Consider the following 17043-nt stretch of genomic DNA (forward strand, 5'->3'; position numbering starts at 1 on the left):
CTCTCCACACCACCGCCCCCAGCGTGGATGCCTTGCCCATCTCTGGCATACCCACTGTTAAAGAAGCACTTGTAAACTCTAAATCTGTTATTGCTTATGCGCTAGACATTTCTGACCTCATATCCAACAACTATCTTGACTTTCTGGCGATAACCAAAACTTGGTTACACCCAGACTCGGGGCCCTCCCTGTCCCTAGCAATCCCGGAAGACTACACCATTATCAGAGCAGATAGAGAAGCTGGCAGAGGAGGTGGAGTGGATTTCATTGCAAAAACCCAACTGGGCCTTGGAGAACTCACCAAAGAATGTTTCCCCTCTGGCAAACTTCTTTCAGTTAAAATCCCCTTGTCAGCATCTCGTACCCTTCTGGTACATCTCATAGACCGTCCACCGGAACCACTATCTTCCTTTGACGGCGACATTACATCATTCCTCACGTGCAACACTAAACTGAACTCACAAATAGTATTGCTTAGGTCTTCATGATGTGAACAATATAAATGCTATCACAGTACAGAATACCATCTCTCAGCTAGGCTTCAATCACTGTGTCAGCAGCCCCACACATCAAAGGGAGAGCCTTGGATTGGTTTGCAAAATTAAATTTCTCTACCACAATGTTGGCCAACTCACCTTGGGCTTGGTCAGACCATCACTGAATTTCGTTTACCATACAGGCCAGCCTGTGCCCTAGTCCAAAGGCCCCCCTAGCACCACAGGTCACAATTAGAAACAACTGCAACATTACTGTGGACAATCTCCTGCCTCTTCTTCAGCCAATCAACGACCCTTATAATATTTTTGAAAAGGACCGATCTCTACTCGTGGAGTTGTACAACCATACCCTTCTTCAGGCAGTAGACAAAATCGCCCCACTAAAAACAAGAAAAGCTAAGCCAATAGCCCACCTGAACAAGTGGTTCTCTGGTGACCTAAAAGCCTTGCGTAGAATCAAAAGAACCACAGAAAATAACTTCTACCTACAAAGCAGCCATACTAAACACCCAAAGAGAGACCTATAACGCAAGAATACAAAACGCCAAATCAGTCTCCAAAGAGCTCTTCACTATCCACAGGGAGTTGGAGACCCGAATTCCACCTACAGAATCTTGCACGAAAGACGCCTCTTGGTGTGCCAAGATCCAAAAAGCCCTTCTAGACAAAATAGCTCTACTACAAACCAAAATAGAAGCTAAAAATCGCAGTTTGACACTGAGCACCGACTTCAACAAGTCCCATGACTCACAGCCCATACTGTGTCATCCATTCATATTCTCACCAGTTACTACCCAAGAGGTAGAATACATCATAACTAGTTTAAAACCCTCTAGATGTCAAGGGGCTATTTGCCCAGCCGAGAATATAAAGCAAGCAGCTAAGGATCTCACACCATTCATCGCATCTCTGTTTAATGCTTCCTTCGAATCCGGCACAGTCCCTGACAATCTTAAGGAAGCCTGGGTCACGCCCCTTCTTAAAAAACCCAATTTAGATCCAAACTCGCCTACCAATTACAGACCTATAACTACAGTACTGCTCCTCCTCAAAATCCTGGATAGAGCAGCCTACCTCCAGATACAAAAACACTTAGAAGACAACAACCTCTTAGGCTTGCGTCAATCAGGATTCAGACCAAGGCATATGGTACGGAATCAACTCTCCTTGATTTAAAAATCCAAATGGATGAATTAAAGGATGAAGGCCACATCGCCACCCTACTGCTGATCCTTACCAGATCCTTACCAAACATCTGACCACAGCAGCCGCTTTCTCTACTAATTCTGCTACCTGATTCAATCCTTTCTAGCCAATAGGACCATGAGGGTCTTGTCCCCCACTGGATCTGCTGATCCCGTACAAATTTCCTGCGGAGGCCCTCAGGGTTCCTGCGTCCCTCCCACCCTATATAATATTTTTACGAAGCTTCTGTTTGACCACCTCCATGGCTTGTGTTTCACCTACACCAACTATGCTAATGACACCCAGGTCCTCATCACTCTGAGCGGCTGTTATGACAGAGACTCGAAAATATTAAACAAAATCCATCTGCAGATCCAGGCCTGGATGGCTACCAATGGCCTGTGCCTAAACGATGATAAGACAGAGCTACTTATCATAGGCCCCCAATCTCGACTAAAAAAGCTAGATGCACTCTACAAATCCTTTAACATTAATGGGAACCTCATCAAGGTTTCTAGTGAGGTCAACACTCTTGGTATCTATCTAGACTTCACCCTCTCCCCTACTAGGCAATTCAATGCAACCACATCATCAACAGCGTACACTACCAAGCTGATCAATGCATGCAAACCTTATCTCTCCACCAACAGCTGCATTATACTTGCGAGAGCTTTGATTTTATCCAAGCTCGACTATTGCAGCACCATCTATCTAGGTACCAATGAACATAATCTAAAAAAACTTGAAGTGCTCCAGAATAATGCGCTCAGATCAGCCTTAAATATCCCTCGATTCAATCACGTATCAGCACTCAGGCAGGATATACATTGGCTCCCAGTGCGTGACAGAATCTCCTCACAAACATTAGTTATCACTCATAAGTGTCTGTACAACACTGCGCCAAAATACCTGGATGACAAATTTACCAGGAACCAATCCACAAGACCTACCAGATATAATTATCTACATTGACTTAACATTCCATTATACAAATTACAAAAAGCAGGCAGATCTAGCTTCCCTGTACTAGCGGCCAAGCTGTGGAACGCCTTGCCTGACATCCTCAGAGCAGAACCATTCTTCTGGTCCTTTAGAAACTGTGCAAAAGCCTGGCTCTTCGACCAGCAGAACTGACATTCACTCCCTGCCACGCTGCATCAATTGCTCAATGACTTTGCCAGCAACTTTGTAGCTCTGCGCTATGTATTCTATCTCTCAAAGCATATGTGGCCACTGTTCTCAAAATGTCTTTGTAATGTTCAATTCAGCCACCTGATTCTCATACTTGCTATGTAACACAAATCAACTGCCATTTGCATCATCTTTTTAACTGTATGTAATTTAATTCAAGGGCTATCTGTCTTGTTTTCTGTAACTATGTAGTCAAGTTTAAGTGCCTAGATACCTGAGGGTTGAGCGCTCTACAAATAAATAAAATAAACTAAACAAAACATGTTGGAGGCAAAATGGAGGATTTAACTCCCACAATGTGCTGCAGATAAACCCTCCATGTTACCTTCAAAGATGGAATTCAGCATTGCAGTGAAACTCGCAGTAATTCTGATACTGCAAAAAAGTGACTGTAATGGAATTGCTGCCAAAAAATAACATAGCCAAACTTATTATGAAGCCCATAGTAAGGTGTAGCTCTCTTCTCCAGATAAAAACTAAGAGCTTAGATAACATACCATATTATTTAATGAAAAGGGAAAGATAAAAACATTCTGAAGCAATAACGTATGGAGCATCATTGAACACAGGTGGCTTTATTAAAATTATTGTTATAAAAACTGCTTGCACTAAGGTGGCTGGAGGGCTAAGCACCAACTGACCAACTCTGGAATCTCCAGGGATCAGAATCCTTGGAGATTTTGGAATGATTTACAAACAATGACACATCTGCATTTTTTGGATTACAGGCTCTTCCTCAGATTTCTATACATAGTCATTGTGTAGTGCCATGCCATACTTTTCACTGTTGATGATGTCACAGGCGTGATACTAATGTAAAACTTAAAGTATGTGTGTTTTTATCACCCAATTTAACACCCATGGCCCATGGAGGTAAGGGTGTTGCAATTGAAATAAAAACATACAAACTTGTAAAATAATCTGCAGCGGTGATCTGAGACTGCCGTTAACAGTACTGCAGTCTGTGTTAAGGGACACTTGTTTCATTTGGGCCTTTAACTTTCCCAGTGACAAGTAGGGCTAGCCCATTGCCGTGGTGCTTAATATTAAAGGGGAAGTTCCCTGAAAAATGTTATGCATTAAAAATGTTGGCCATATTAAAAATGATATATTGGCATTATTTAAAAAAAGAGTTCCTATGGAAAATATGCTTCAAAATGAGGCTCCAATTCCAGATTTTCAAAGACTTGGACACAGCCATTTTGTCAGAAGAAACAGTTTCTGCTATTGTGTTCGTGCTCCCGTGACAACAATCAAGCAAAAGCCCCCTACTGGCAGCTTTGGTTGTGAAAAGTGACAAATTCATCTGGTCACTGTATCTTCATCTTGGATCCCTTTCCAAAGCACATAATTAATAGCATAAATTCCCGAAAGTGCATACAGACAATTGAATTCACAGAAGAATACAAAGAAATACAGCAAATCAACCTTTGCAGGCAGCACCTCACACCTCCTGGCATACAAATACCTGTCCCTGCAACCTTAACTGCCAGCCATCTCATTCCAAAAAGACAAGGAATGGCGGGCCTACATGGAAAGCGTCAGGTGTTCGGACAAGCTGATATTACTAACTGGGGCTCAGTCGGCCAAAGGCACCGTCCTGCTGCACGGTTAATAGAATTGCAGTCATATGACTGACTCTTTCCTAGCCCAACCTACAGTTCAATGGCTGTTTGCAAGCATCTCATATTACCTGTTTCAGGCCCAAAGTAACGGCATCCTGCAATCTCATTCTAGGCACAACCGGCTTTAAACATTAAATGAAGCTGTCTCCGTAAATGGCTTAATTCACATATATAGCTTGGACGAGTTGTCAACAGGACAATTTGAAAGCAGCAGTAACTCTACACACTTTCGCAGACTACCCCACTGCCGGACAGGTGCCGAGGCAGCACAGGAATGGCAGGGTAGAATAAAGACCCACGTGCAGCTGCTCCAGAGAAGGGGGCAGTGGAAACTTCACAAACTCAGATTACACAAAACACAGTTTTTAATTAGAGCTCATTTGCCATGGAAACATCACAGCACCCATACTGCTACAGCCTTAATGCACGTTAATGCACGGGGGGGCCATTCTCACCAGGGAGATGGCTATGCATGGCTCAGCTTCATTTTTAACAGCTCCCTGGACACTCTGCAACCATTTCAAGGAACAGATCTGAGGTAGCAGAAATTGTCTTCCTCTTTAACAGTGTTCCATGTGTCCGCTATCCAGAGAGTTGGGGGCCACGCACAGCAGCTTCTTTCATTATTAATCAACAGCTGCTTGGAACTTGCAGTGCTCAGGCTGATGCAATTTCCCCCTTGGCAAGCAGAGCATGTTAGTGTGCAAGAGATTGGGTGGGGTTGGGGAGTAAATGTTTCTGTAATTTGGCCCTGTGAAATGTAAGCATCCAATCCTTTCCTATGTGCATTTGATATGAATGCGAACAAAGCCATTTAATTTCTCATCGGCTGCCCGATACAATGTAAGGATGCTGACACTGGCTAGTGAATGTAATCTATCCAACACTTATACATGTATTTATTAACAGAACCTGTCCTGAATAATTTATGAAAAACACTCTGGGAATCTTAATTACAGGGGTAATATGGTGCCTGCTGTGCATCAGCAACAATGTATTTTAACTATATGAGAAGCTCAAAAATCTTTGAAAAGGCACATAACTGTATGCATTCTACGTAACCGTATTGACCATACTTATAAACATATCCACACATTTTCGTGGTATTGTAAGTTTGGTTAAAGCCCCATTGGATAATTTTCGAAATAGTGATAATTGCACCTAGTGAACTGGCAACGTATCACTTACGAATGCTTCAACTACCTCCATGCAATTTTCATGGTTTGCATTATGAAAACATCTTTTTCCTGGGTGCTGCTGGCTCTGCTTTCTTCCAGTAATCTGCACGGTTTGATACTTGAAACTTTGCCGTATCCAAGTGTGGGATAAATTAACCCACTCAGCTGTGCTTTACTACATCACATTGCTGCAAGGGTGCAAGAAAAAGCAAAATGGCTGCGCTAACTCTGGTGCACGCCAGGATCTCTGAACTGTGTTTGGCAAAAAACAGAAAATGGCTGCACCCCCCTGCCACACACATTTCAGGTGGAGTGGAACAGAGTACTCACTGCAGGAATGTGCCAGTGTGCTCTGCACCATTTAACATGGATTGAAGTGGAAGAGGCAGCATTACTTTGCTGACAACCCAAAATGCCTCTTTCAAATGACACCTTTTTCAATCTTCAAAAGTACTGTTTGGCGCTAAACTCATCCAGTCCTTATGAACCACTGTGGTTAAAAAGGCCCTGCAATGCCCAGGATCATCCATTGTGTCTCAGCGGAACCGGGCCTCATTTGAATGACAGCTCCTGTCAAAAGTATCTTTGCAAAATCAACCAGGGGCTTTGTTTTCATTTTATACGGGAAACACATCTATTTTTCAAGAGCATCTAAAGAAATCAGCTGTCAGAGAAAGACTCTAAATAGATGCCTGTTTAAATGTATCCATGCTGCAAAACAACTCCAGCACTCAAGAAAAGAACTATAGCTGCAGAAAGTGTGTATTTGCTGGAGATGAAAAACGAATTTAAAGAAATAGTAAAATGTGCTTTTTGTGACTGAAGAGAGAAAATCACCTATTTAAAAGTACATTGTTGTGTGAAGGCCTGATTACTTAGAAATGTAAAAGGATTTGTTGCTGGTAAAAGAACACCTATAAACTGTTTTAATTCCACAGGTTTAAGTCAAGATTCAAAAGGAGAGAATGAAGGCTAGAACTCATAGGCTAAATTGGCAAACTATATATGAAAAAAACTTGCTCTGCCAGTTGCTAGCCCTGAGAAAGAGTGACACCTCATAAACTTCTGGCACAGGAAAGAGCTAATTGCTAGCTTGGAGGACTTTGAATGCACCAGGACGAAGGGACTTCACAAGCTCATCAGACATTCGTCTTTTCTCCAGGCAGGTACACTAGCAGGCTGAGACTCTCACCTGTCAAGTGTGAGGGGCAATAAAACCTTCAATCAAGAGAGAGGCCCCTCATCCTGCTTCAAAGAAAGTGACATTTGACAGCAGTTGGGGGAAAGAAAAAAAACTGATCAAGTGACAATGGGCTTCCTTTTGGTTTTAGAAGCCTAATTTGTAACTGAGCTTTAAAGATGTTTAACTTTGTGGCAAGAATTAGGAAAATTTTAAACGTTTGTAGTTCTAAATCGAATTTTATGCTCTTTCTTTGAAAACCTGGTAGAACCCATTACTGCATGAGGAACAGAAGTTATAAAAAATGACAGATTACGGGGAAAGTATTGATGTTTCGAACATAACATTTTCTACAAACATCCCAGTGGTAAATGCACATCTGTGTACAAAATTGGGGAATTTAAGGCCAAATCTTTCACAGTTAAAATTATCAAACTGTAGCAGAAAGGCAAAACCAAGTCCCACAGCCTTGGGATTTGGATTGAAATATGACGCACAAAATATGTAACCTATGTATCTGATTTTCTCAGAGGTTATAACTGCATAAATATGTATTTGTGACAAAATTAGATTTTGGTTCCGGTAGCTAGGGGAGGTTTCTAGACATTGCAAAAATCACCCCATAAACATGACATCCTTTTCTGTGATCCAATAAGCTGTGGGCAAGGCGGAAACTATGCTCTTGCCCAATCCTAGCATTATAAGCCTGCCCCTACCATATACTGTAGTGATGTCATCTGGCATGATAAATAAGGGCACCTGACAGCACACAGGGACACACTGATTCCTGACTTTCTTCCTGAATTCCTGCGTGGCATCCTGTTCTTGATTTCTTCATCCTGTTTGATCTTGATTCCAGATTTTCATTGCAAAGCCAAGGCCTATGCATTGCTGAACCCCTTTTCAGCTAGGCCTCAAATTCTAAACAAAATCCCAAAAACCCAAGGGTAGCATCTTGATCCAGCCTGGCTTGCTGCTACTAGATGCATTCTGCAACTTGCCACCACACTGATCTGTAGTATCCAGTAACCAGAAGTGCCAGTCCAGTGCAGTCCGGTGACCAGAACGGGCCAGCTGATCCTGTCCTCCCAGATTTGCCCAGCTGTCCTTTGTTAGACCCGATCTGTGCGGTCACCAGAATCCTTGACGGTCCAAAATCCTAAATTAAAGTGGACTGTAAGTATTAATAGGAATCATAGAAAATCAAAGCATACCTTGCCTTGTCCTAATCTAAACCATCCTATCCTTACCTTAATAACTTGTAACATTGTCAGAATCCTTATTGCAATCCTGTCCTTGATTTATCTTGCTAAGCGCCATTTCTTTAGTCATTTTTATGTTGTGTAACTCCTAAATTATCAAACTTATTTCTGGTGGGCAGACTGGTTCCGCCAGGGCAAGCGCTGGGGATCTGGGGTTGAAGTCATGAATCAACTCTAGAGTTTACTGTGTCCCTCTTTGGTATTCTAGCCTGAATATTCTAGTATAGAGTAAAACTATAGTAAATATTGTCTAGTCCAAACTGAGTTTCTTTTCTGTTTTCACTACGCGATTTTTCTAAAAACGCCTCTCATTCTACATGGCATATCTCCCTCAGTTTAATAGATAGATACCTCATTTCAATTCGTGATTATACCTAATACATATAGCTACATCCCAACCTGAAAATCGTTTGGTTAATCTTAGGTGGGAATCAACATTTTTGCAAAGTTTTACACGTGTGATTTTTATTCTAAATTATTTTCAACCTTCCATTCAAATTCGAATTTTTTACTTTTGCTCAAACTATTGCTTATGTCTGCTAGTATCTTTCCAATGTTGCTCCCATAGAAATGTGTACTGATTTAGGGTTTTTTGCACACATTCAGTGTTTTATTCAGCCATTTTTGAGTGTCAATTTAAACTTGTAAGCTTTCAAATCCGTTTTTCTCTCTTGTTTGGGGAGGGAAGATTGGATTCAAATTATGTTTCTTACTTCTCATTCCTGATTACCTGCTGCTTCCTTATATCTATTTAGAATTGCTTATTTGTGGGTTGAGAAATATTGCAGGGGGACATTCTAACGTAAGTGCTATCTTTCCAACAAGCCAACAGTGTTCTATTTCTCTGTTGTTTTCTATTTTGTATTGTAAAGAGTGAATTTAATTGCATTACATACCTTCCTATCTGTTATTGTCACCACATTGGTGAATGCTGCTCCCTATTAAAAAGTATAGGTTTGATTTGAATTTTAAATAAATAAATAACTATTACCTTTACCAACCAGCCTGATACCTGGTCCATCGTGACCCGGGGTATTTGAAAAGGGGTGTGATATGAGTGGTGTATCTCTCAAATATTGAACCTACATATATAATAAAATAAGCATTTTGGTAGTGTGCTGCATACTAGGCGGAGACCAGGGTGTATTGCCTGATTGAAATACTTAGCACAAGCACTTCCCCAAGAAGAAACTAGCCATCCCCACTGCAGCAAGAGCAGTGCATCTGTTCTTTCAACCTTTTAACCTGTTCTCTGCTCTACGGCAACAATAAGCAAAAGCTCCCAGTAGGGGGCTTTTGCTTGATTACTGCAGCGAGAGCAGAGAAAACAGAAACACAGGAAGCTAGTTTATTTTAGAAAATCAGGACTTTGAGGCTCATTTGCATACTATTCTACATAGGAACATTTTGTAAAAAACATTTTAATATATATTTTTACTATGGGCAATCTTTACAATTTTTGAGCAAACTATACCTTTAAACCCACATCCCCCCAGCTAGATATGTCTTTGATTCTAAAAAGAACCATTGTGGAGTTAAGGAGGGAGAGAGTGGATGTAGCAAAGATGGGTAGAAATTAGACTTTTTTAACATGTTTTTGTTTTAGTTTTTTTAGGTTTTGTTAATTAACAGTCAGGTAAAACCAAAACTAAAAAAGGGAGTAAGAAAATAAGAAAAAAACAAGTGGCAAGTTTCCCATGCACCACCAAGATATCTTCAATTACCTCAAATGTTGTTGCATTAAGTGTTATTGTCATATATAATTAAAATAAATAAATATAGCACTTCCTGCAGGGGAAAACGTCACCTATTGGAGACCTGCGTTGGCATGGAGGGTCCAACTATGGGTCAGCCGAGGTCACTCTGCCAGCATTGGGACCAGATGAAGTTGATGGGAAAGATCCAGCAGATGACCCAGCTGGTGATGGTGGTGCTGCTTCCTCCTGTGGTATTGAAGGTCCAGAATCTGAGGGGGCGGGTGTCTAAAAGATACCCCGGCTTGGGCCAATGCATTTACTTCTGCAACCATCGATTATATATTCACGAAGAATATAGAACGTGCTAGGGTCCAAGATTTGCAAATATTACCAACTAATCACTTCCTTCTTGTGTTAGGTCCTAATGCCTCCACAGTTGGAAATAATGGAATCTATGGGTGATAACAAATCTTTTAATTGGAGGAAAAGGGGGAAGATTGATCCAGGGCAGCTCCAATGTGGGGTTATTAAATAAAAGGCTGGCAGCATGGTGGAAAGGACTCTATCTAGAGGACAGGAGGAGAATGTGCTCGCCAGCATCTTTTCTGAACCTAGTTGGAGAAGCTAAGAAAAGTGGGGGAACTGGTGCAGGGACCCTATTTAAGGTTGAATAATGAAGGCCACTGTCACACGTATGAAAGGGAGGTGAGTAAGAGGAAGCGCTTGCTAACCAAAGAAATCAGATCAGTGAAAAAGTTTAAGGGGGAGAAAAGGCTAGAGGAGACAAGGGCCCTAAGCTCCCTGAAGCAGAAATACAGACTGTGGAGAAAACATCATAAGATATGGAAATACATCTACAACAATCAGGTCACCCTAATAAAGTTGGTGAAGAAAGACACTCGGGAATATGATGAATACTAAATCAGTGCTATAGATGTCGGGTGTGGGTGAGCAAGACTGGGTGAATTTCTTCCAGTCAAGGTTTTGTGAAGACACTTTGCTATATTGCCAGGAGGCTTTGGACGTGGCACAACTGCAGTCATGGGATGTTAGGTTTGAGAAGGATGATATGTAATTAATCATTAAGAACCTAAATAATTCCAGGGCAAGCGGGCCAGATGGCGTTACAAATAAAGTAATGAAAAATAATCTGCATTTATGGGCGGACATCTTGAGGAATTTATTTAGGCAGATAGCTCAAAAAGGGAAGTGAAGGGATTCATGGCACAATTCTATTCTATCCCCATTTTTAAAAGGGCGATGGGGGGGTCCCCCACCTATTTCATTATTCAACACCATCTCGAAGGTGTTCGAAAACAATGGTCCTGAGAGAATTGAAAACCTTGGCAGAGAAGACCAACCGACTACATCCACCACAGACTGGCTTTCGGAGAGGGGTGGCCACCCTACAAAGTGGATTGACTCTCCACGCCTGCCTGTCAGAGGTTGGCGGTGGCATGCATGCAAATCTGTATGTAGCCACCATTGACCTCTTGGAAGCCTTTGACTATGTCGATCCTCAATGTCTTTGACCCAGCTATCGGATTGGGATATGGACCTGGGGCTGTTGGCCATGATTCAGATGCTATACTCCGGCAGTAAGAAAAAAATTAGGCTTCATCACAGGGGAGATCTCTCCAGAGACATTACAGTGTCAAGGGGTGTCCGACAAGGCTGTGTAGTCACACCAACCCTTTTTAATCTGTACATGGCCGATTTATGGAAGGAAGCTATGACATGGGGGCATGCACTGAGGTGGGGTATTTGCAGGTGGGATGCATTGCCTGTGCTGGAGATGTAGTGCTGATGGATTACACCCTTACAGGACTACAGCACTGCCTGTCAGTGCTTGGAAAATACCTGCAAAAGAACCACCTTACGGTGAACCCAGCTAAATCCCTCGTAATGACATGCAGTAAGAGGAGGGAACAAATCAATTATACATGGAGAATCAACGAGTCACCGATAAGGAAGGTGGATTATTTGTAATATCTGGGCTTCGCTGTCTGTTTTAAAAGAAAAAGGAGAACTGAGAAAGGCAAGATGGAAGAAAGGGTTGGGGCATGTTTGTGTTTGGTTAAGAGAGTGAAGGATACTCTACGTTAATTCTCACTCCTGACTCTCATAGAATTTTATCAGGCCAAGATATCTGTAGTGGTTTTGTATAGCTGTGAGTTAACTCCTGGCAGGTGTAGAAAGTTCTTCAATGTCATGGAAAGGGGGATTCTGAAGAGAGTCTTGGGGCTTCCAACCTCGGTGCCTGTGAGTCTCATTAGACTCGAGTTGGGGCTGGTTTCATGGTGGGCACAACTGATGAAGCGCAGCCTCACTGTGTTTTTTAAGATGGCAAAAGCAAAACATCCACAGATAGATTACTTCTTAAATCTCACAATGGGGAAAGGAACAAATCCCTTCCTTTCTAAATAAAAAAAAAGTGTGAAACCTTCATGGGACAGCTGGATCTACCGGGTCCATTTTCAGATGCCCTACTAAAAGCAAGGCTAAACAGATGGGACAATATAGCAGACCTGCGAGACATATGCCACCTGAGAAGGTACAAGGATTACAAAGAGGTGTTCATACTATTGAAGGAACCCAGGCTACATGTTAAAACATTTCCTTCATCTAAGCTTTGAGAGTGGTACCTAAAATGTAGGGTTAACTACCTGCCGACGCTAGAAGTAATGAGGCCCAAGTAGGGGATCCCTGTGGAGATGAGAGCCTGTAGGCTGTCGGCCAGGAAACAGAATTACTGAAACATTAAGTAATGGACTGTCAAAGATTACTGGACAGAAGGATTCACATGTTGGGGCCTTTTGTCAATTGACCAGCGGCCATTATAACAGCTGATTTGTGGCACAGGCTCTTGACAACATCCTACCTTGCACTCACACTGGCCTTGGTGAAATTCTTGATTTTGATTTTTGAAAGTTTGGAAGAAGTGACAAGGGCAGAAAAAGTAGAAGCTGAGAAACTGGGGATGGTCTAATCTAGGGGGGTGTTAAGGGCCACTCCAGAGGTACATGGATAGAAAGAGAAGAAGGATCAGGGTAACTTGTGGAATGTGATTTGGATTGTTAAATTATTTATTGATTAACTAGGAGGGGGTAAGAGCAATTTAGTCTACTTATTTTAGAGGGCTTAAGTGCTGTGTATTTGACTTTGTGTCGTGTTAGTCTTTGTGTGTATTGGGATTTTGATAGTGAAAGTTACTTGCAATATAATGTAAAAAGTACCATGTGTACTAAAACATTTTCCTTTTTAATAAAAAATAAATAAAAATTGCAAGCATAATGTCACTTTAGGAAAGGTTGTTTTTCAGGGGATGTGCATGGTTTTAAAAGCATAAGCTTAACCATGACATCCCTTCAATGGGCACTTTTTAAATTAATTTGAAATGTTTTGCATAAATGAAGATGCCTCAGAAGTGAACGCCACTTATTAAAAAAACTCTCTTTCAGCAAACAATACTTTAAGCCAATGTGCCTGCAACAAAGTCATTTTTCTCATTGCTTTGTATCAGCGGGAGCAACGCCTGCTGGGGGAACCGGTTATGGCTGTGTGGCCCGTGGCCTGCCCATGCCTTGCTAATCACTGACACTGGGTGTTTTTTTAAAGCGTACGCTTAACTGAACCACATGGCTTTTCTACTGACATATTTGCATATACACAGTGTGCAGATATGGTATTCTGTGCACGCTTACGCAGTCATCCCTTACCAATAGGTATCCCTTGTTAAATGGCATGCCATTCGTGCTGCAGTATTCACTCCATCCACCAGATTACAGACATTTTTCACTGGTTCAAGTGCAAAGTTTGCACGGTATTAGCACTAGGGCAAAGTTTGCCCTATTTTAAAAAACATTGGGAAACATTAAAAAACCATTGTGCCGCGACAAGTGCAGTTTGGCATATTAAAAGCACCAGGGTAAACATTGCCCTAGTGCAAACAATATGCATTTTTACAAAATGTTTGCACCAGATCAAAGTTTGCCCTAGTGCTAATACGGAATGACATTAGTACTAGGGCAAACTTTGTCCTAATGTAAAAATGCATCAAAAATGTATCTTTTTAACACTAGGGCAATTTTAGATCTTGTGATTTAAATATGCCAAACCGCACTTGTCGGTGTAAGAGATTTTGTTTTATTGGGGTAAATTCGGGGTTTGGCTCTATTTTCTTAACATAAAAATATTGGCGGTAATTTGGCGGGAAATTATTCTTGCGTTTAGATTTGGTTTGGCATCACATTATTTTAGTGACCATACCTTGTTAGCTTATATTGATGCTAATTTTATTGGTATCTTGTTTTACGGTATTTATATCTGTGGTATAGCGTGAGCTTGGTTTTCTTTTTATACTATAACCCAATCATAAAACAAACCTTTCCTTTCTATTAGAATACCTCCTAGTTGTCTGTAAAGAGCTCCGGACTTATGCACTTTAGCAGAGCCCAACGATTTTATTCAGAGCACCACCTACAGTTTGTGGCAGGTACAACTGGTTTATGGACATCCAGTAAGCTATGTGTCCTTAGACATTACTGGCTCATGTACGTTCAGTAATCTATATATCAGAGCAGACACCTTCCCATCAGCATGCACGAATTGAAGCATTCATCACACCGCACACAAAGCCCCTTTATAACTGTTTATTACTAGCTTTCTCTTGTTTGTTATTTTACTTGCATTGGTAAATTGGCAAATGCACTACTGCACTGATATGAGTCTCCCCTTTATACATCACTGATGTACATAATTCCCAGATGCATGAATGACACGAAATCCCATTTGTTTTTATAAATACTTATTGTATTGAATCTAATTTACAAATCACCAAGCCTTACCATACGTTAATTACAGCATCCTCTGTAATACAAGAGAACAAAACAGAACAAGTAGACATTTTTTTAAACATGGATTAATGTTCCCACATTCTGAAAATAATGTAAAAAAAACATGCAATGATTTCCTAACTTCCCTACACACACATACGGCATTTCACATGGTCCGCACTTAGCACTTATCTTACCAAGATTAGTATTTCTTTGTAGTCCCCTAAACTGCCTTGCTGTGTTTGCAACTGCAGGCCCAGAGTCAGTGCGAAATTCTTCAGTAATCTAGCGCTCTTACCCTTCAAAACCCCTGCCAGTCTCCTCAGCCCAGCACCAACTAACTGCTCTCCGCATTTGTTACCAAGAAAGCTCCTTTCAGTCCCCTTTTTATGTGGCTTGTCTGCCTACAATTTCCACCAATCATAGTAAAATATTTTGCTCTGTATCAGCCCTCATTTTCAGAACAATTAAAGCTTTAGGCCTCCCTGTTACTGTTTCAATCTGTTTCCTGCTGTCTGCATTTTTCTGTTCTCCACAAGCTGAAGAAAACCCCAGTCTGCATTTAAAAATGAATCTCAGCAGTGCCACCAAAACATAGATTTCACCTCATTTTGCATAGAAGACTGCATTTCAATGTTAGAAAGTTAGAATTAGTATTTTAGTAATGTTAAATAATGTTAGTCAATTATATAGCATAATGCAGTTTCCATACATGAAGTATCCAATTATCCATTTGTGAACCTGGCAGCACACTAAGCTTCTATGCGTGTTCTGAATATCTGCAGTTTCAAATTGGGCTTGGCTGTGTTATAAATCCTGTACTTTGCATACTACCAATAATGTTATATATTATACTGGTAAAACAAATGCTATGTTACATACTGGCAAAATACCACTACATGCTGGCAATAAAAAAATGCCATCACATTTTGGTAAAATGCTATACATGTCCTTACAGTCGGGGTGCAATGGTTTCCCAGTGTTTTTTTTTAAAATAGGGCAAACTTTGCCCTAGTGCTAATACCGTGCAAACTTTGCACTTTCACCAGTGCAAAGTTTCTGTAATCTGGCCCCATATGTTCAGTTAATTATATTTTTGGGGCAATGTGTGTTTCTCGGTTTCCTATAGAAGGGAAAGCTGTTCACTCACAGGTGTATTTTATCAATGTGAATGTCATATATTTCTTCTTTTGTTTTGTAGGTGTGGCATGCAATTTTCCAGAAATAGAAAACGGCAGAGTAAGCAGATGGTCTTACTACACCTTCAAAGATCAACATTTTCCAATGGCAAAAGGAAGACAAATTGAGTATGACTGCTATGAAGGCTTTTCAACAGAATCTGGATCTAGAGAGGACTTAATTACATGTACTGAGGATGGATGGAGTCCAAAACCGAAATGTATCAGTGAGTATTTTGAAATGATATGAGATAATGATAATTATAATAATGATTATAATAATCATAATAATAATTCATAACATGTAAGAATAGTAGTAGCAGTAGTGGCAGGGATGGTAGTAGTAAGATTTTGTTAAGCCTGAAACAGAATGCCTCTAGACATCCTCTAGAATGCATTGTACATGCAAGTGACAATAGGGCGCGTACAAGTCATTACATTTACAACAGGAAATGTATCCTCATCAGCCAATCATTGTTCAAAATGCACTGGGTTTTATGGTTTATGTTGATAGAATTCAGAAGACAGACCCTGCAGAGCACATTTTCAATGATCTGCGGCGTGAATTAAATGCGTAAAAGACCAGCGTATAACCTTTACGCATTCAATTAACAGTGCGGCTCAATTTCACTAATTTGTATGGCGGAGAGGTGGGACGGATTGTAAGTTACAATTCTGCCACCCCTTCCTTTCCACCATACAAATATCCCACGCAATTGCGCTAGCATGTATTTTCATGTTGGCGCAAATGCTGTGAATTCCTATGGGATTTGCCAGCAATTTACATCAGCAAAAAGCAGGCAGACTCCATAGGAATTCATTGTAAATGCATACATGGCATGTGGCGTCTGCTTACTTTACACAGCTGAGTGCAAGAGGGTGCAATACAAGTATGTGTGCCTCATTTTTACACTCCACTATGCAAATGAGTGAAGTTACTCAATGGGTATCCATTCATGCAACAGTTTAAATGTAGGTGGTCCCCGCCATGTAGTTACATGGAACCCAAGAATGAGATCCTTGCAGTTTTGCCCATTTCCTGGAGAATATGGGGGAAGTCTGTCAGTACAACAGCAATGCGAACAAGCCCCTAATACCATTTTTTAAAATTGTTTTTTATAACATGCTTAATAACTGTAGCACAGATGCGGGCTTCGAACCTCTGTTGGTCTGCATGGTCTTCCTTCCAAGACCAGCACGTTGCCCCTGTGCTAT

The 17043-nt window shown here is 41.1% G+C and overlaps 1 protein-coding gene across 2 annotated transcripts in view; it reads left to right on the forward strand.

Moving 5' to 3' along the window:
* The window catches only part of LOC138537956 (complement factor H-like), a 498187-nt gene that overhangs the window by 12160 nt on the left and 468984 nt on the right, over nucleotides 1–17043 (forward strand). For both annotated transcript variants that reach the window (XM_069641492.1, XM_069641493.1), the window contains exon 2: nucleotides 15852–16055. In XM_069641492.1, coding sequence (XP_069497593.1) covers nucleotides 15852–16055 — 204 coding nt within the window. The remainder of the gene's footprint in view (nucleotides 1–15851; nucleotides 16056–17043) is intronic.

The sequence above is a fragment of the Ambystoma mexicanum genome, chromosome 1q, assembly GCF_040938575.1.
Source record: "Ambystoma mexicanum isolate Mex_15411 chromosome 1q, UKY_AmexF1_1, whole genome shotgun sequence".
In the NCBI taxonomy this organism is placed as follows: domain Eukaryota; kingdom Metazoa; phylum Chordata; class Amphibia; order Caudata; family Ambystomatidae; genus Ambystoma; species Ambystoma mexicanum.